This window comes from Equus asinus, chromosome 28, assembly GCF_041296235.1.
Source record: "Equus asinus isolate D_3611 breed Donkey chromosome 28, EquAss-T2T_v2, whole genome shotgun sequence".
Classification (NCBI taxonomy): domain Eukaryota; kingdom Metazoa; phylum Chordata; class Mammalia; order Perissodactyla; family Equidae; genus Equus; species Equus asinus.
Window position 1 is genome coordinate 34,706,904 of NC_091817.1, and position 20,668 is coordinate 34,727,571.

At 49.3% G+C, this 20,668-nt stretch overlaps 1 protein-coding gene across 5 annotated transcripts in view; it reads left to right on the plus strand.

Moving 5' to 3' along the window:
• WWP2 (WW domain containing E3 ubiquitin protein ligase 2) overlaps positions 1-20,668 on the plus strand; it is a 136,561-nt gene that overhangs the window by 112,808 nt on the left and 3,085 nt on the right. For all 5 annotated transcript variants that reach the window (XR_011498992.1, XR_011498993.1, XM_044760996.2 and 2 more), the window contains 12 exons: positions 1,741-1,915; positions 8,754-8,808; positions 12,373-12,454; positions 13,308-13,436; positions 13,797-13,872; positions 14,156-14,227; positions 14,452-14,540; positions 16,392-16,551; positions 17,914-18,047; positions 18,370-18,510; positions 19,224-19,344; positions 19,697-19,801. Coding sequence is in view for 3 of the 5 variants with exons in the window: in XM_044760996.2 (XP_044616931.1) it covers positions 1,741-1,915; positions 8,754-8,808; positions 12,373-12,454; positions 13,308-13,436; positions 13,797-13,872; positions 14,156-14,227; positions 14,452-14,540; positions 16,392-16,551; positions 17,914-18,047; positions 18,370-18,510; positions 19,224-19,344; positions 19,697-19,801 (1,339 nt within the window). In the remaining 2 variants the exon portion in view is untranslated. The remainder of the gene's footprint in view (positions 1-1,740; positions 1,916-8,753; positions 8,809-12,372; positions 12,455-13,307; positions 13,437-13,796; positions 13,873-14,155; positions 14,228-14,451; positions 14,541-16,391; positions 16,552-17,913; positions 18,048-18,369; positions 18,511-19,223; positions 19,345-19,696; positions 19,802-20,668) is intronic.

Sequence of the window (20,668 nt, forward strand, 5' to 3'; positions counted from 1 at the left end):
CCTGTTTTCTTCACTGGTATCTCTCTCTCATCCTTTTTAAACCCTCTCTCTTCCCCTTTCAAACTTATAATGGAAAATTTCAAGCAGACACCAAATTCGAGACAATAGTACAATGAATCCATTGTAATCATTCCCTGGTTCTAACAATTAATAACATTTTATTTCATCTGACATCCCTCTTGTCAGAGGAGGGGGCTGATGCATTTTAAAGCAAATCCCAGAATCATATCCTTTGATTCATAAATACATCATATATATCTCTAAGAAATGAGGCTGTTTCTTTTTTAAAAAAACATAAGCAAAATACCACGAACCCACCCAACAAAATTAACAGTATTTACTTATTTCATGTCATACCCAGTCTGTGTTTCATTTCCCTCAATTGTCTTAAAAATGCTTTTATACTTAATTTGTTTGAATCAAGTCCAATCTCAAGATCAACGCATTGCTTTTGGCTGTGTCTCATGAGTCTCTCTTCATCTATAAGTTTCCCTGCCTTTTCTTATTTTTTTCGGGCCACTTATTTGTTGCAGATCCTGGGCATTTGTCTTGTAGAATTTCTCGTATTCCAGATGTGGCTGATTGGGACTCTGTGGTGTTGTGTAACATGCTCCGCTATCCCTAGTCTTTGCTCTAAACTGGTAGTTACATATGGAGGCTTGATTGGATTCAAATTCACTTTTTAAAATTGAAGTATAATTTACATGCAGTGAGATATACAGATCTTAGATGTATGGATCGCTGAGTTTTGACAAACGCATATGCTCATGTGACCTACATCCCATCAAAATGTAAAACATTTTCATCACCCTACAAAGTTCCCTCTCTTACTTTCTTTTGGTCATTTCTTCCCCGTGTGTGTGGAAATCAAGTTACACCTACAAAGCACAGCTGAGGATTTTTACTGTCTGTTTCAGCGCGGCCTTGCCCGTGGGTGTTTTAGGACCAACTTTGGAAAGGTTGCTTCCTCACTAAAGATAATGTAGAGAGTCCTGTTGTTTGCTGCACCCCTTCTTCCCATGACCATGCGAATGTTCTCATTGGCACCTAGATCGGGGTAATTTCAGTTGCAAAAAACAAAAATTGGGATCCAAATTGGCTTAAATAATGAATAGAATTCATTGGCTCATGTAACTGAAAATTCTAGATGTAGATCCTGGTTTCAAGTGAATCTTGATCTAGGGGCCCAACAATATCACCAAGGGGTCATATTCCATTTTTCTGCTCTGCCATCCACTGGGTCAACTTCATATTGTGTTTTGGACCAAGATGGGAGCTAGTGGCTGCCAGGACTGCATACTTTCTCAGTCATATCTGGCAAGGAAGAGAGACTATGTTTTTCCCAGAATTCCTAGCAAAAGTCCTGAGATTCACCCTGATTGACCCAGCCTAGGTCATATGCTCACTCCTGGTCCAGTCAACAGTTCAACTTGTGTTGGGAGTAGAGTCAGCTTCCCCAGAACCACATGGATCCCCTAAATGGAAATCAGGAGCTAATGGTAAGGAGGGATTGGTTGCTGCAGAGGCGACCACAAATGTCTGCTATAATCGTCCAGGCTCCACGATCCTCTGTGATTGGGGCCTGTCTGACTGTGCCTCCCAAGAGCAGCCAAGCTCCTGTGCCAGACACCACACTTCGCCCTCCCTCTGTGTCTCCTTGCCAACACCCTGAGATTTCTCTAAAATTTGAGGGTAGGGGTGGGCTGGTCACGATATTCATTCTGAGCTTCATGATTCCAGCTGGGAGAAACGCACAGACCCCCGAGGCAGGTTCTACTATGTGGATCACAACACTCGGACCACCACCTGGCAGCGCCCCACTGCGGAGTATGTGCGGAACTATGAGCAGTGGCAGTCGCAGCGGAATCAACTCCAGGGCGCCATGCAGCACTTCAGCCAAAGATTCCTTTACCAGGTGAGAAGGCAGGGGCTTGCCACTAGATGGGGAGCCTCCCGTACCTGAGAATATGTAGCCTTGCACGTTCTCCGTTAACCTGTTTGGTGAGCAGGGAGAATGGTGACTAGAAACATCATTGAGATTTTACTCATCACAGTGAAATTCCTCAAATTCTAGTGTTTCTAACTTAGCAACTCTATGTCTAGCCTTTCTCTAAAAGGACTCAGTATGTCTGAAACTGAATTCTCCTTGTTTCTTCCAAGACTGGATTTCTCTTCTGGCCCCTCCATCTGAGTCCATTTGCCCTGACTTGAAACCTGAAGGTGCTCTGTGACCTCTCACCTTTTCAAATCAAAGCAGTCACCCAAATCCTTCTTTTTTCATTGCTGCTACCGTATTTCTTTAGGTCTTTATTATGTGACAGATATCAAGGATGGAGGGACATTTAAAGTTCATCTAGATTAGGAGTTGGCAAACTATGACCTATCAGCCAAACTGGCCTATGCCTGGTTTTGTAAATAAAGTTTTATTAAAACATGAGCACGCCCAGTAGTTTAGGTATTGACTATGGCTGCTTTCATGCTACAATAGCTGAGCAGTCACAGCAGAGACCATATGGCCCATAAAGCCTGAAATATTTACTGTCCGGCCCTTTACAGAAAAAGTTTATGGATACCTGGTCTAGATCAACTTCCTTCTATTTGATTCCTGATTTTCCTCGGTCCCTCTGAACTGAATGGTTAAGGCAGCCTCTGAATTATTCTCTCTGCTGGCATTCTTTCTCCTCCAATCTGTACTGTGTGTTCCCACCAGAACAATCTTCAAATATCACTGTCTTTTCATCACTTTGCTGTCTCAAAACCTTCTGTGATCGTTACCTACACAATAACATTTACACTTTATAGTCCAGAATTCAGGGTGCAATGGCCCCAAATTAACAGTCTAATGGTCTCCATACTGTCGCTTTAGGAACCCTCCCAGCCCCACCTTCCTGAGTCTACAACCCCTTAGCACCTGGAGCTGTGGGGAGTCCAGCCACACAGGCTCTTTGGCAGGGAGAGGTGGGATTCTCAAGCTGGAACTCTGCTTGCATTTTCTCAGAGCACCTTGAACATGAAGCTTGGGATCTGCAGTAGAATCCATGCAGGATGTCATATATTGAAGGCTGGAAACTTTTGTTTTTTTCTACACCACCAGGCTGGCCCCCGTTTTGTTTTGTTTTTTATGGGAATTCTATTTATTTTTTTGTTGAGTTCATGATAGTTTATATCAATGTGAGATTTCAGTTGTACATTATTTCTTGTCTGTCACCACATAAGTGCTCCCTTTCACCCACTTTGCCCACCTCCCACCCCCTTTCCCCTGATAAGAAACTGAACTATTTTCTTTGTCCATGTGTATGTTTATATTCCACATATGAATGAAATCATCTGGTGTTTGTCTTTCTCAGACTGGCTTATTTCGCTTAGCATAATTCCCACCAGGTCCTTCCATGTTATTGCAAATGGGATGAATTTGTCTTTTTTTCTGGCTAAGTAGTATTCTACTGTAGATATATACAACATCTTCTTTATCCAATCATCAGTCGATGGGCACTTGGATTGTTTCCATGTCTTGGCTATTGTGAATAGTGCTGCGATGAACATAGGGGTGCATATGTTACTTTGGATTGTTGGCTTCAGGTTGTTTGGGTAGATAGCCAGTAGTGGGATAGCTGGGTCATATGGTAGTTCTATTTTTAGTTTTTTGAGGAATCTCCATACTGTTTTCCATAGTGGCTGCACCAGTTTGCATTCCCACTAGCAGTGTATGAGGGTTCTCTTCTATCCACACCCTCTCCAATATTTGTTATTTTTAGTCTTAGTGATTATAGCCATTTTAACAGGCATAAGGTGGTATCTTAGTGTAGTTTTGATTTGCATTTCCCTGATAATTAGTGCTGTTGAACATCTTTTCATGTGTTTATTGGCCATCTGTATATCTTCTTTGGAAAAATGTCCGTTCATCTCCTCTGTCCATTTTTTGATTGGGCTGTTTGTTTTTTTATTGTTCAGTTGTGTGAGTTTTTTATATATTATGGAGATTAACCCCTTGTCAGATATATGATTTGCAAATATTTTCTCCCAGTTGGTGGGTTGTTTCTTTGTTTTGATTCTGGTTTCTTTTGAAAGGCTGGAAACTTTTTGAGCTGGTCCACAACATTTAATCACCATGTTTAATCAACATTGTTTCTATTTAAAATGAACTTTAACACCAAAGCCCATTTCTGAATTAGATACCACAGTAGTTAGGTGCTTAGAAATCTTTAATTCCATTTAATTAAGTTGCATTTCTTAACAGCTTTGCCTTCATTTGCAGCTCTTCCTCTGCCCACCCAAAGCGGGAGCTGCACCATCAACCATAAGGCATGGTGACATCTCCCTGGGCTGGCTTGTCCCTTTTTCTGTCTCTAGGGGCTGATTACTCATCATACAGTGAGGAAACTGATGAGGAAGCCCAGTTTCCTTAGTGTGGATGAGCAGAAAGCACAGTGTTTGTCATGTTAAGTTGCCTCCAAGGTCAACTGTAATGCCTGTCTGCAGCCAAGCCCTGGTGGTCTACCTGGTGCAGCCCTGCGTATGCCCTTGTGCCTCTCTTCCCGCTTCACAGCCCCTTTCACACATCCAGTTCTGCATTTTAAAATTGGATGAAATCTGGTCATTCTCTGCATTTCAGAAATTGTTCCTCTTGAGCTGGACCCCAAAGGCTTTACCTGCTATCTTCTTGGGTGGTTGTGGCCACAAAACTGGGAAAGTCGGGCATCTTTGTCCTTTGGCTTAGAGACAAGGACACATTTTAGGAGCCTCTCACATGGTTTTGTCTCTGTGTTTACTCGACTTCTCTAATTAAAGAAAAAATCCATTAAAAGAATCTTTTTTTTTCTTTCCTACCATGCACCGAGTAGTTTCCGAGGTTGACGAAGATGTTTGGTGTGTGAAAGGGAAGATTCTGGAGCTCACATCTGCTTGGTCTTTTGAAGCATTCATTCCTCTTGCCTGCCGCTCTCATTTTAGCAACATCATTCCAGGCCTGCCGAGGTAGAACTTTGGCTTGGAGGGGCCCATAGAAGTAAAAATTAGATGCTAAAATATTTTGTAAGTACTCTAAAATGGTTTTCTCAGCTTTGCTGGGGATCCAGGAGGGTTCTGGATGGAGGTGATGCTTCCCTTTTCTCCATGAAACAAAACTCATATTGAAAAGTGTGGTAGGAATCTTTTTTGGGTCAGCTTTCAGTCTCTCTGTTGATTTCCCTCCCCCTCTGGATTTCGTTTGCCCCTCTTGTTTGCTGTGCTGCCACGTCCTGGTTATAAGTAAGAAGAGTCGCTTTCATAGAGTTATTCTGGGGTTTGGCCTCAGCCCAGGGTTTGACTTGAAGACTAAAGAGCTGATACCACACCAGTGGCTTCCCCTCCTCCCCTTCCTCCTGCGGGGCTGAAACCGAGACCTTCTTCTTCACTGCCCTGCAGAGAACACGAAGTACAGTTCAAGGTGGGAATCAGGGAATCCCAGACCACACTCTCCCCAGTTCCTTCCTGCGTCTGCCTTAGCACACACCTTCTTCGATCTCTCTGTTAGTGTTCCTTATTTCTAACATGCTTCCTTTTCCTGACTTCTGGTGTGCCGCTGTTGCTTCTGATCATTGGGCACATGCTTGTGTCTCACCCTTGTAGTCTCACTTTGCCCTGGTTTCATGTTCCCGCTGTGGTCCACCAGGGATGGCTGGCCCAGTCGTGCAAGTCGTGTATTGAGACAGGACCCGGCTCACGGCCTACTCCTATTTCTGTGGCACCGCTTCCTTTCCTCCCGCCTTGTTCCTCCCCTAATAACCAGGAGGTAGCCAGTGTCTGCTGGACTAAACAAATCAATCTGTGGCTCCCAACACATGGACACCAAATTGCATCATCCGGAAACAGACAACTTGTTTCTTACTCTGCAGAGAGCCCCTTGGGTTGAATCTCAGGCACCTGGGTTTTGTTCCACACCCACTGGGTACGTGTCTAACAAAAAAGGAGCCTGCCTTCTACACTGTAACCTTTATGCCCTTCCCAGAGCCTTTCTCACCCCCGGCTGTATTTGCTAGACATTCTTTATTTCTGAGTTTGTATCTTAAAATATTGCTTGAACTTAGTGCTTAGTCCCTGAGGGACATGAACTCACGTGAGCTCTCTGGCTCCTGGCCTGCACCTCAGATCTCCCAACTCAGGACAGTTACCGGGAAAATTACTTCACAGTGTTCCTTTCTGTTCTTAGTGATAAAGGAAACTGTCCTGTCTCTTAGAGTCACCTGCACATCCCAGGATCTCTCTTCTGACCGTCACCCCACATGCCCCTTTCTCTGTGCTTTTCTGGCTGTGCTCCAGGTAACACTTTGGGATCTCTCATTTTGCGAGAAGTGCAATAGAAGAGAAGGGACGATTGGTTGGCTCATTGGCCATGTGGGGTTTTTGAGTTTTGGTTTTCTCGCCATGATACATAGCCCTTGTTTTTTGTTTTTCCTTGACTTCTGTTCATTTCCTTTTCTTATTTTTCAAGTTGTGCTGTGTACATTAGGGAAGAAATATCCGAAGTAGTCAAGTGCTTTGCTTTAACTGTAAGAGGTAAAATCGTGATGAGTGTCAGCTTCCATTGATTCCGTTTCTTGTGTCGTTCGTGTTTATCAGTCTCTGGTTTCTCTCCCTTTCCTCTCTGCTTCCTCTTCTCTCTCCTCACAGGTTTTTGGGTGAGTGGAGCTCATAGGATGAGAATAGGAGGACATCAAAGAACTTTTTAAAAAGCCACTTTAATGAAAGAAAGCCAACGTTGTATGACGTTTGTGACATTAAAAAAAAGCAATGATTAAGAAGCAGACTGATAAATCTTTTTTATTTCCAGTTCAGTGCAGGTCACAGAGGCTGTGAGTAAAGAGCTTTTGGTCTGTTGGTTTTTAGAGATAGGGAAAGGATGACTGTGAGCCCATTGGGCCCAGTTGGTACCAGTTGGGAGCTGTTTCCCACCGGAGCCCCTGAATGCTTTATGGATTATCCACTCATTTTGAAAAAAGACCTGAAGCAGCAAAACAATTTTGCACCAAATGCTGCTTTAAAAGATTTCTTAAAATGCCCTTTTCTGTAGTTCGTCCCTTTTGCAGGGACATTGCTACAGCCCAGTACTTACCCGCTGCTTTCCATTTGGCCTCATTATCTGAAACGCATGCATGTCTCATGTGGTGGTTCCTTTCTTCTGTTACTGAAAGCGGTTATTGCTCCTGTTCTTGTGTTTTAACTACAAAACAAAGTTGGGGGAATTCGGATTTTATGAGATGCTGCTCCCCTCACCCCCCCCACTAAAATGACCCCTGAGAATTTGGGAGAGTTTTTCGAAAGTACTCATCAGACAAATCTGAATTGTGGTGGAAACTTTAGGCATGTCCTCGAGGTTGACGGCAACGTGCCCTACATCGAGGACAGCCTGGCTTCCCGCACCTTCCTGCAGTTTCATTCGGCCTGGTAGGAGGCCCTTTGCTGAAAGGGGGCTCTGTCCTGTCAAGGAACCTATGGTTTCAAGACTTAAACGTCTTTGTTGGCCCTTGCTTTGGAAGAGTTGCTTGTGCTGCCACCTTGGAAAGAAGGTTTCTCTGTCCTTTCAGCTGGGAGTGGAGGGAGGGCTGTGAAAGGGGGTTCACTGGCAGTTGAGTTCCACCAATGTTTTCTCAAGCCGAGACTGAGCTCCATTCATCACCCTGCCCGTGTGTGGCTCCGTTGCCCCCAGACAGGGCCGGCCAGGCAGCCCGAAGTCTGCGTTGAGAACTTGATCCCCTCATGTAATGATTAAATTTTAGTAAGTGAAATAAAAATGCTTCTGCAAAAAAAAAAAAAGGGAAAGCAAGCAAGCATGGAACAATACTTGTTTTATTTAACTATGAAGAGTTTTTGACAGCACCCGCTTCCCCGCAGGATATGAGAACTCTTGGTCCACTGCAGCCCTGCCCCGGGGACCTTGCAGCAGAATCAGGCTGGGGGTGGGGGGTACTAGTGTAAACAGTGACCCTGAAGTCCTGGAGTCCGCTCCCCCTTCTCTCTCCTGTCTCCCCCTTCTCTCTCGCCACCTCGCCCCCAGCCCTACCTCCCCAGACAGGCACACACAGAACACTGAGCAACTTCAGGTTCAGGCCGGAGGAGAATAAAGGTGCTTTGTGAAGGGAAGCAAAACATTCCTGGGGGAGGTGAGGGGCCTGGGGCATGAATGTGCCCTCAGTCTGGGCTGCTGGTGCACACCGCTGCTGCTCCCTCTCCCAGCGCACCCAGGAGGGAGGTGGAGGGAGGAGGGCCCAGCCCCCAGCCAGGAAGCTCTGGGCGTGGGCAGGGCTTGTGGGAATGATTTCATTGGAAAGGCCTGCGATATTTTTTCCCCTCCTGTGTGTGGTTCTTGGAGAAAGTTGGAGGTGGTGGTGATTTCAGTCGACTTGGACGCCTCGCGCAGGAGCTGAGCAGAGGCACTCGGCCCAGCTTGCCGGGCAGTCCCACTCCGGGCCCTCCTGCCATGCCTGGGGCCGGCCCGCCACCTCCGCCACCCTGGCCCACCTTCAGTTTTGCTCCTCGTCCTCCCCCTCACTCCGCCCTCTCCAGAACCTCTCTGGGCCTTAAGTGTGCTGGGTTCTTTTTCAGTTTTTCTTTTTTGAAAAAGACTTTGGGAGGAGCAGATGCCACCTAAGGCCCCACTGTATCCTCTACAAAGTGCTCCAATGTGGAAATGAGTCATCAGCATTTTCATCGATTGATTTATTTTTCACTGGTGGCTTTTTTTAACATCTGTGTTCTGCTGTGTTTCTTGTGTTTAGTCTTCGAGCGCTTCGACTGACCATGACCCACTGGGCCCCCTCCCTCCTGGCTGGGGTAAGTACTGAGTTCTACTTCTGCACCCTCAACTGATGCTCCACCACACTCTGTCCTCTTTCCCTGTGCGTCTTCCTCACTCCTATCCCTCGATTTTCCATTTTGCTTCTCTCCAGCACACCCTCCAGAGGTGTCTGGCTGGAGCAATTATAGGTGATAGAGCTGGAAGGTTTGGAAAGTAACTGAGTTCCCCTGCACCCTGTAGCATTCACCCACCATAGCTGAAGGAGGGTGATCCGCTGAAAGAAGTCCCCAAGCAGCCCTGGGACTGTTGGGTTTTGGTCTTGACTTTGAAGGTGTCTCCTCGAGAATCCATCCTATCACTAACAAAGACATTTTGATGCTGGCTGATTCCCAGATGCATTTGTTTCAGGTCTGTGACTGTATGATTGGAAGGAGCCACCTTACCAAACTTTTCTTTGCAGCTGAGATGTTAGAGGACTTCAGCCTAATTTTGACTAATGGAAGCCACCTTTTTGTTTGCAACACAGCTGTGAAAGAGGCCAGAGGGAAGCGAGTTGAGTGCTGGGTGGCGACTCTATGAAAGTGCATCCTTGCTAGTTGTTAATGCCATGTTGGATTCCCCTTGTCATTGGTAGCTACCTCTTACCTATCTCGAGTCCTTGGTGTGATTTGCCAATAATGAGTTAGAAGGATGGACATCTGTGACTTGAGAGAGATTCCGGGCTTTATGGCTGTTCTGAGAAGGAGTGGCCATGCAAAAAGAGGTCATTAGAGGTAGTGAGACAGCACATTCTGTAGCTCTCTGAGCTAGGTCAGGGTTTTGTTCAATACAGCAAGAGACCCTGGGAGCTGAAGAGAGCAGTTCTTTTGGAGGAATCAACCTTTGTCGAGTTCAATTTATTGGTTAGGCCAGCAGAAGACAGTAAATGCTGGTTTGGTGGTGTTCAGAGATGGTGTTAAATTGGGAAGGGATGTGCTCTCCAACAAAGGTGGAGAAGCTGACGACAGGATGAGCATCTGCCTGGAAAAGCGCAGCCTTTGAGCTGGATCCTCTCGGTGCAGACACAACTACTCCCTGGTAGTAATTTAGGAGGTTGCATCAACCCCTTGGACCTGCAGGGTATCACTTAGTGAATTACCACCACATTTCAGAGCACTGGAAGGACCTCCTCATCCTGCTGGTGGGATATATCCATTAGTGAGGCTTCCACACGGTTCTTGATTTTTCTCCTGGGGAATCCCTTGTGCACGCAGATGATCCACCTGGCTCCCTGAGCTGATGAAAGGTCATTGGTATCGCAGAGATTGGCAGCAAGTGAAAGGTGAGAGGGTCAAACCCTCAGGATCCTTGCGTGGATGGGGGAAAACTCACTGGATTAAACAAGAATCCGTGTTGCTGTTTGGCAGCCTGTAGACACTGTAACCTAGGGTCGGGGACCCAGAGTTTCTCCTGGCTCTATGGAGTCAGGTGATTTGTTTCTGTACCAGTTCTGCTAAATGACGGTCACCAAGTAAGAGCAGCAATGGGGACTTGAAAACAGCTCCTAGAAGCTAAGTGTGAAGTATTTGAGGCGGGGCTAGGAGCCATGGTCGGAATCAGTGCTGTTAACAAATGATCCGTAAAACACAGGAGACTGCAGTGGTGTGAAACTAAGAGAAAAGAACATCTGGGTAAGGGCCAGGGAACCTTCTTAATCACAAATCCTTGGGGCTTTGTGTTGGCTTCCCTAGGGCTGTGGCAGCGCCACCTCCCCAGGGAGAGTTAAGAGTGAACAGAAAGAGCAGCAAAACCAAAAGAGAATTGCATTTAGTGCGAGCCTGCCCTCAAGGCTGCTGTTTTCTTGTGCTCAGTCCTGGGCCCCTTTCTGCTCCTTTAGGAGAGACCTCGTGCTTCTCCCTGTGCACCGGCCCACGAGTCAGGACACCTCAGGTTTAGATCCATGTCTCCTCAGCTGCCCTGAACCTGGGCACATGACTAAATGATCCCGGGTCCATTTCTTCCTAAATGAGGTCGAATTAGACACTCACTTAAGGACTTCTCAAGCCCCCAAAGTATGAAATCTTGTGCAGCAAGGCAGTTCCAATGGCCCTGGGAGGCTCCCCAAGCAGCAAGCAGTGCCAGAGACAGGGGCCCAGGCCCCAGACCTGCTAGGGAGATCCCCCGGCCCAGTGGTTAGTGCTGGCTTTGGCCCTTGGCAGAGCAGACATGGAGGATCCAGTTTAAAGCAGAAGCTTCTGGCCTGGAGCAGCCCCTCCCTCCCCTCAGAACCCTCTCGAGAAGCCTGCCTTCTGTGGGATGGCCCCACAAGCTGTTCTGAGGTGGTGGTAGCCCTGTAGCAATCCTGGGCACCTTCTTTTCTTTCTTTCCTTTTGTCTGTGTTTTTAAAATTTCCGTCAAGTAATGGATAAGGTAAGGCAGAGACCAAGACCCTGGGTTGATCCTGGGAACCTTGGAGACGTGAGGTTGGGGTAGGCTTCTCAGTTCTGCACCTTTTTCAGCTTTTGGTTTCCCTGTAGCTTCTGGAACTGATTGTTTTTATTTCTTTAATTTCGCCTTGTCGATGTAGAAGAGGGAGGGCCATTTACATCATTTGTTTTCAGAACAGAAACAGATTTGAAGGCTCAGGAACTTCCTGGGAAGGATGATCTCTCTCGAGTTTATAGCCTTGCCCCTAGTCTCACATGCCATCCACCTGAAGCTGATGAGGTGCCCCTTGTCAACCCCTCTCAAAGTCTGGAATCACCAGCTAGAGTTGAGTCTGCCCCTGGAGCCCAGACTTCCTCTCTTGAGCATCCTGGAGCATAGTCAGTGCACCAGGAAAGGGCAAGAGGGTAAAGATTGTCTAGAGGATAGAGAAAGCACATCTGAGCTCCCCAAACTCTACCCTGTCTCAAAGCACACACTTAGGTGTAAGAGCAAGATGGGCATTGTGAGTGCCCACAGCCACAGATGTTTATTTGCACATATGCAACGTACAGGTTTTGCTGGATGTGAGGGTTTTGGAATAAAACTTTGCCTTTAAGCAGGAGGAAAGAGATGTGATGGAGGGTAGGTAGGCCCTGTGGAGCAGAGTGCTGATCAGGGAGATAAGAGGGAAAGTGCAGCCACCCCACAGTGACTCTGCCTGAGGGACAGAGGCGCCTGGGTCGGCTGCATCCTGTGGATGAAGCAGTTGCAGAACCAGAGACTGGCCATGACAGACTGGGGTGGGGACCAGGGTTGAGGGGAGGCTGGCCGTGCCTCCACTTTGCACACAGCTGGATGCAATTAGGCCTCTGGTTTCAGCTGGGCTGCCCCCCCTCCGTATTGCCACACCGCCCCCCTTCCCTCTAGCAAACTAGCCAACCAAAGACAGTACTTGATCTTGAGTTGAAAATGTGTATATCTCTCCCCAACTCCCGAGTAGGGAAAGACTCTCTGTCCTTTTTGCCAGTGACAGATGCGAGTGAGGCAGGCTTTTGCCTGTTAAACTTCTCTAACGGGTTGGGAACAGGGGCAGTTCAGACCCAGCACCCAGGAGATGGGAGCCAGAGGGGAGAGGACGTGGGCTCAAGATGTCGTAATTTGATTGTCCTCTTTTCTTTCTTCTCCCCTGGCAGAGAAGAGACAGGACAACGGACGGGTGTATTACGTGAACCATAACACGCGCACTACCCAGTGGGAGGACCCTCGGACCCAGGGGTGAGAACTTGGGCCGGGAGGAAGGCCAGGTTGGGCCCTTGTGCAGCTCCAGTGTTGGCTGAGTGGCCTTGGACTGCGTTAGTCCTCCATGGCCAATGTTCTGGGACCTTTAGCCGTACACAAGTTTCCCTGAGACCTTCACCATGTAGTGTTGGCCTAATGGAGCTTGAAAGCGGCTTCTTAAATTGACCCTCTTGGGGCTGGCCCCGTGGCCGATTGGTTAAGTTCGCGCGCTCTGCAGCACGCGGCCCAGTGTTTCGTTGGTTCGAATCCTGGGCGCGGACATGGCACTGCTCATCAAACCATGCTGAGGCAGCATCCCACATCCCATAACTGGAAGGAGCCACAACGGAGAATATACAATTATGTACCGGGGGGCTTTGGGGAGAAAAAGGAAAAAATAAAATCTTTAAAAAAAAAAAAATTGACCCTCTTGGTGAATGGAGAGTGGCCTGGCTGGCAGGTATTGCCGGTCTTTGTGCAAATTGTGTAGGCTTCTGATAATGCAATTTCAAAAGGGCTGAGGGAACCCCCTCAACACCCTATACCTCCCCCAGTCCAGAAGCTAGTCTGAGACTGGGACACTTGGTGCCTCAGGGTTGCTGGTGGTCACTCAGGCCACAGCCATCCAACCAGGGCTGGTTCTTTGGCCTTGAGATGCTAAATGACCTCTCTCTGCTGCAGAACTGTCCTCATGACTTGAGTGGTGCCAGGTGCATTTCCCCAAGGCCCACCCTCAAGGGCTCTGCAAAGAAAGCAGCACTTTGGGGACCCCAGCTTCCTAGCACTGAGGCCAGAAGGTGAGGCCAGTCTTCACTGCCAGTCCTTAACTGCTCTCTTCCCGTGTCTCCAGGATGATCCAAGAACCAGCTCTGCCCCCAGGGTGGGAGATGAAGTACACCAGCGAGGGGGTGCGCTACTTCGTGGACCACAATACCCGCACCACCACATTTAAGGATCCTCGCCCGGGGTTTGAGTCTGGGTAAGGACTTTGCACAGGTGACAGCATCTGTTAGGGCCGTTTATCCTTGTCCTGCTGCTCTTACTGCCCTCTAGTGGCCAGTTTCCATGTCACGTTAGTGGGGATGGGGAGGGAAGGGCCTCCCTATTCAGAGTAACACTAGCGGCCTCTCTCCAAAAGCAAGAGGTCTGGCTTTATTTCTAGTTTTTCTTTTTACTCCTTAAATCTGCAGATGATCTTAATGGCAGTCACTTCCTTTCTTTTATGCCTTACTTTACTGTCTTTTCGTTAACATAGCATCAGCTTTCCTTAGGGCTAACAAGGTGAGTTGCTAATATTTGAGAAGTGACATGGATTCCAGAACATCTTTGTTCCTCCCAGGGCAAAGCAAGGTTCCCCTGGTGCCTATGACCGAAGTTTCCGGTGGAAGTTTCACCAGTTCCGTTTCCTCTGCCATGTGAGTTCTGGCCCTGGGAGGTTGGGTTATTGAGTTATTTCAGCACGGTTTCCCAGGCCAGCAGCAGGCATTGGAATGCCTGTATCCTAGGGGGGGATGGGTCACCTGTCTAACCCCAAGCAGTTGTCACATATTGACTCCAGGAAGCCAGCTTCCGTTTCCAGGGGACCAGGCTCTCCCCTACCAGCCCCGGGGGATGAGGAAGCCTGTTCATACAGGCAGGAGACCAAACTGAACAGGTACCACCAAGGCTCTGATTTGAGGTTTCTTGTTTCCTTTTCAGTCAAATGCCCTCCCCAGCCATGTGAAGATCAGCGTTTCCAGGCAGACCCTTTTTGAGGATTCTTTCCAACAGGTTAGAGAATAATCATGGTGTCTAAAACCAGGGGCAGCCAGAGGCCACTCCCACCACCCCCTCTTCTATCACGTGGCCTGTTAAACCCACAAGATAGAGTTCCCAAGGCGTGGGCCTTGGTGACAAGCTTCTGCTGAAGAGAAGGCCTTAGAGTCCCCTGCCCCCACTCCCAGCCTCCATGGAAGCAGGAGTGGCAGGGTGGCCACGATGCTCTGTCTCCCCAGATCATGAACATGAAACCCTATGATCTGCGCCGCCGGCTCTACATCATCATGCGCGGCGAGGAGGGGCTGGACTATGGAGGCATTGCCAGGTGAGCTCGGGCCCTGGAAGGCTGTGCCACACATACTTCCCAGGCTGCAGGGCCCATGGCTGGAGAGCTGCCTGCCCCCTGCTGAGATTGAGTCCCAAAGCTCTCATGCATCCTCAGGATGGGCCCGGGTATGGCCAGTCTGAATAGGTGCTGGAGCAGGGTCCTGGGGTCCCCTGCTGGGCTAGGCATTAACCCTTTTGTTATTGGGTCATAGGAGTACAGGGGGCTGCTGGGGGAGGGACTTAGGACAATGACTCTTTTATAACCAATATGTCATCATTTTTGTACTTGAACCAGTAGGCAGTGGCTAAATATCAGTGGCATATGATTGTCCATTAAAATCGACTCTGGGCCTCTCTTCCTCTTGAAGCAGCCAGGGCAGTTAAGTTGAGTGTCTGTGTGTACCTGACGTGTGTAATCCAAAGGGCCTTGGTCAATACTCAGTTGCATGTCATGTGCGCAGGGTTAATAAAATTAAAACAGCTGATGTAACCCTAAGAAGAGCCCAGAGCATTGTCTTGCCCTCACCACAGCCCACCTACAAAGGTTAACAGACTCTGGCAAAGCGTTGCTGTGGACAATGGGGCCAAATGTCCCCAGCAGAGAGAAGGAGCGTCTTGGCCTCTGGTGACCACTCAGCTCGCTGACCTCTCATGGTGTGGGGATGTCTTTTCGCTTGGTGTTGGGTTAACTTGCTTCTGGTTCTCTGTTTGCTGGTGGTGCTGTCCCCTGTGTTGGCCCCCATGGATCGATGGCTCTTTTTCCTGTGGTGACCTCCTCTCCAGGCTCTGCTTGGTGGTGTGGCTCCCGCCCTGTGTGTGTCTGTCTCTCTGTGTCCTGCCAGTGGTTTTACCCTATGGTAGGTTACGTCATGCTGTTCTACCACAGGGTAGAACCACGGACAGGATACTGGGGCACCCTCTGCATCGAAGGACTCCTCGTCTGCCTGGCCACAAACAGCCCAGCAGCCAGGGACTGGCCCCCTTGGGACGTCCCCTTGCTGGTTTAGCTCAAGCCCGAAAGGACCCTGAATTCTGGCTTGAGGCTTGTACTTAGGGTGCAAAGACACGCTAAGGCATGGGTGTTGATTCAGATGAATGCGTGGAAGTATGGGAAAGGGTATGGTGATGGGGTGTGGGGTGAGGGGAGGGCAAAGTGTAAGGGAAATGTGATACCTGTGGGATAGCTGGTGGGAGTGAGGTTTATGATCTAGAGGCAGCACGGAGCAGGGAGTTTTCATGCATCAGGGGTCAGGAACGTATTACCATGTGTTCATATTATGCTGCCTCCTCAGGGTGGAAGCAGGGTGGCCGCTGTCCATACAGAAGCTTTGCAAGATTTAAAAAAAGCTGCCATTTCTCAAGACACTTCCATGTTGGAAAATGATCATGATGTTCTAGTTTTATCAGGAAAAAATAGGTTGACTACTCTTTGTAGGGAAATTGTTGTAATCAATGTGCAAATCTATATTTTAAAATAGTGCTCTTATCCAGTGCACAGCCTACACAAGTGTGCCTGGTGCCCCAGGGTACAAGGAGCTCCTTAACCCTTAGACACTCTGGACATCAGATGTAAAGTCTTGGAATGTAATCCCTGGGAGCCAACACCTGCACCCGCAGGCTTTCCTGAGCATCATCCTAAGTGCAGCTGTTGTCCTGGGTCACCCTAGGTTTATTTGACCCTGCCCCACTCACTAACCAGCTATTAATACAAGTTAGCCCAGGTGCTGATCCCAGTGGGACGCGTGTCTCCAGAGGAGCTGAAACAGGACAGCAGAGGAGGGTTGCACCTCCAGTGTGAGTGGTGTGCAGGGAGGGATCCATCGGCTTGTTTTTCTCTCTCTTCCCTCAGAGAGTGGTTTTTTCTCCTGTCCCACGAGGTGCTCAACCCCATGTACTGTTTATTTGAATATGCCGGGAAGAACAACTACTGCCTGCAGATCAACCCCGCCTCCTCCATCAACCCCGACCACCTCACCTACTTCCGCTTTATTGGCAGGTTCATTGCCATGGTAAGATTCGTTGCCATGAGACCTCCAGGGAGGGTGGCAGCCAAGGACACCAGACCCTACACACCCACAGCAGCCCTGAGGATGGGCACTCATCTCTGAGCCCCACCCTCATCCTCATAGAACTCCTAACTAAAAATGCATAAAGCCAGAGATGGTTCTGGAGCTAGTTCAGAGCTCTCTCAGTGGCCACCCCAGGGCCATTGAGAGGGTTTTCACGTGCTGATTCATGTAGGACTTGTCAAGCAAAAGCCTGGGTCCTTGGGTCTCGGGCTTCACTTCACATCTAGCACACGTCCTGTTGAGGGTGTTGGGAAGACAGGCACTGCCCACCTGCTGCCCATCTAGGGTAGGGGATGCCACTGTCTGTCACAAGCCAGGTGGGAGTGTTGGGGAGTGTTCTGCTGAGACACTCAGGCCTTCTGGAAGGGGATTTAGAACAGGACCCTGGTAGACCAGTTGGTGCAAGAGGTAGGAGCAATGTCAGGAGGTGGGTGAACAGCAGGGAAGGCGGAGTCTCAGTATCTGTTTATCTAGAAATAGGAACACAGTATGGATATGGAAAGGGGTCATGTCACGTGCATCCTGTTGAGTGTCCCATGAGTGTGGAGAACGAGGATTGAGAAGGGGGAGCCCGTGAGAGCCACAGTCCCGCTGCTGTATTTGGAGTTCGTGGTGTTTCTCTGCTAACTTTCCTTTGCCTCTTCCTGACTCCCGAGTGCTCTGCCTGCTCCCCTCTCAAGAGGACCCAAGAGTCCATGACTAAATATGTCTCTTCCCCTTGTCTGGAAGTTCTTGGCCAAGGTGCTGGGCTCAGGAAGTGGGCACATTCTTCCTAGGTCTAGAGCCCCGCCTGGCCCAGCAGCCAACAGGACAGACCAGTAAAACCCTAGACTATTACTCACCACTGGCCCGCCAGCTCTCGCTGTTGACCGCGTCTGCATTATTTTTGGCTGCTTCTGCCGCCCGCTCTGAGCGTCAATGAGTCAGGGCTGCCACCTGGAGCTGTGCTGAACAAGCTTTCTCTGTGAGCCACGGGCAGATCTCTGCTGGAGCAGGGGGCCAGCAGGCAGGTGTGCTGGGCAGCCAGTGGTCCCGGAGGTGGGTTCCTGAGCAGGCCGGCTCTGCTTGGCCCCTCTGGTCTGCAGGTGTGATGCGAATCTGTCCCAAGGTCCCAGTCAGGACAAAGAGTGTTGCCCTTTCTGACTCTCCCTTCGGGCCCCCGGGGTAGCTGGATGCTCAGGTGCTGTCGGGGACAGAGGGCAGGAGGCAGTGGCCAGGCTTTGATACAGAGCCTCCAAGAGTCTGTCTCGAGTGGTGTCCTGGGAGGACCAAGCCTCTTTGCTGTGTCTCTTCCTTCCTCAGGCTCTGTACCATGGGAAGTTCATTGACACAGGCTTCACCCTCCCTTTCTACAAGCGAATGCTCAGCAAGAGACCAACCCTGAAAGACCTGGAATCCATTGACCCCGAATTCTACAACTCTATTGTTTGGATCAAGTAAGGCCCCTCCCTCGCCCTGTGCTGGGAGGACAGGTCTCTGGTTGGGGAGTAGGTACCCATGGCCTTTATTTTCTCTGCCAGAGTGGCCCCTGAGCTCTTCCTAGGCTGTATGAGTGCATGTGGAGATGTGCAGCTCCTGGGTCCCCTGTAGGGCAGCTCCAGAATACTCTCCTTGCATCAGGGAGAGGGCCTGTGCCACTGTTCTTGGGCCACCTGTGAGTCCTCATGTCCCATGGGCACTAAAAGTGAGTGGCAGAGCAGGATCGAGGGAAGACCCTTCTAAGATAGACCTCTTCTCTCTTGTTTCTTGTGCCCTTAGAGAGAACAACCTGGAAGAGTGTGGCCTAGAGCTGTACTTCATCCAGGACATGGAGATCCTGGGCAAGGTGACAACTCATGAGCTGAAGGAAGGTGGAGAGAGCATCCGAGTGACAGAGGAGAACAAGGAAGAGTATATCATGTGAGTCTCAAGTGTTGGGGAGGGAGGGTGCTAGGAGACAGGGGAGCAGAGACACAGCTGGCACAGAGAAAGGGTTTCCTGCTCTTGTCTCTGGGGCGCCCTCTTCAGCTGGGCCCCATGTGTGGCCCCTACGTCACCAGGGATGACAAGAACCCCCCATTTTGCATGGGCCTTGAGTGGGTGCCGATGGCCAGTCACATGCTGACCAGAGCTGAGGGAGCCAGAGCCCGAGGCCTCTGTGACAGCCTCTGTCTGCTCTCTTTTGTCCCACATGGCAGGCTTTGAGACTGCAGGGCTGAGCTGCTTTGGAAAGGCATGAAACTTAGACTTCTCCCTCTTCTTTCTCCTAACTGAGAGGGTTTCTTTGTCCTCCGTGCTTCAATCCACTATCTTGTGTGTTTAAGCATGAATTCGCCCATGCTCATTCTTCAGGTCTCTTGGTCAAGTCTTTTAGCCTCCCCACGTCTGAGGTTCAGTCAGCGATGGTGGGAGGAGGAGGAGGAGGTGGGGATTTCAAAGATGCGGTCATCTCTGGGTCACTGTGAGGTTTAACAGGCTGTACTCTGGGTCCGGCAGCAGCCTGGGTCCCAGTGTGCCAGAAGTCCCCTCAGCTGATTCCCCGCTGCTGTGTGACAGAGGCCTTATGGGCAGGCCCTGAGCTGCTCCTGAGCAGTGGGTCTTGGGCTGCACTGACGGCTGGTCTTTGGTTTTAGGCTGCTGACCGACTGGCGTTTCACTCGGGGTGTGGAAGAGCAGACCAAAGCTTTCCTAGACGGCTTCAATGAGGTGGCCCCCCTGGAGTGGTTGCGCTACTTTGATGAGAAAGAGCTGGAGGTGAGTGCTAAGGTTGTTGGCACCTTGAGCCCCTGCCTCTGGGGCGATCCTACTGTTTGATAGCCTCTCTGTGGACCCACAGAAACTCACCAGTAAAACCCCATACTCCACCAGGACCAAGGTTGCAGGGCAAATTGTTTTGATTTGGGTCCTCACACCCACCCCTCCCTGGGCCCTTGTTTTGAGGGGGTCTGCGTTCAATGCCTATGTTATCCATATTATTAAAACTGCCAGCAGAAATAGTTGAAAATGTTTGGGATGATTTCATCTGCCAGTGAGCGGATGAGGTGCTGTGCGCTGGCGGGGAGGGCGCTGGTGCTGGGTCATTGACACACTCCCTTTCCCTCTGCAGCTGATGCTGTGCGGCATGCAGGAGATAGACATGAGCGACTGGCAGAAGAACACTATCTACAGGCACTACACCAAGAACAGCAAGCAGATCCAGTGGTTCTGGCAGGTGGGTCCTGGGATGGGTCCCCACCCAGTCTGGCAAGGAAATGAGACCTGAGGAGACCTCAAGCTCACGGTCACTTGATGTGTTATCACCTCTCTCATCTTTGACACTCTCCCTGCCTCCCCTACCTTGCAAAAGGAGATGAGAAACCCAACGGAGCTGTTGCAGCTGGACTGTGGCCAGTGCACTTGACAGGAGGTGTTGGTGTCGGTCTTGGGCCATGGTGGGGGTGGGGCGGTGTACATGCAGGAAAGAAAGCTCCTGTAGGTCATGTGGTTTCATTCCAGATGATAAAGCATGCCCTTGGCTCTAGAGAAACTGTATGAGCTTGTTGTCCTGGATATAATGAATCGATTCCTTTATATGTGTGGGTCTTGTTGTTGCCATTATGAAGGGTAGCATACATTAAAAAGAATAAATATATATAATTTTTTTTGCGGAGGTGAAATTCACATACCATAAAATTCACCATGTATGCATTTTAAGGTATACAATTCAGTGGCTTTTTTGTTTTTTTCCTGAGGAAGATTAGCCCGAGCTAACATCTCTACCAGTCTTCCTCTATTTTATATGTGGGTTGCTGCCACAGCATGGCTGACGAGTGGTGTAGGTCTGCTCCCAGGTTCTGAACCTACGAACCCAGGCCATAGAAGCAGTGTGTGTTGCACTTAACCACTGGGCTGCAATTCAATGGCTTTTACAGTGGCTTTTCACAATGTTGGGCAACCATCACCACTGTCTAATTCCAGAACATTTCATCTCCCCCAAAAAGAAAGCCTGTACCCATTAAGCAGTCACTCCTATCCTTAGTATGCTTTGAAAAGCAGAACTTGGATGAAAAGAGAATACCTGGCTCGAGGTGTCCCTGAG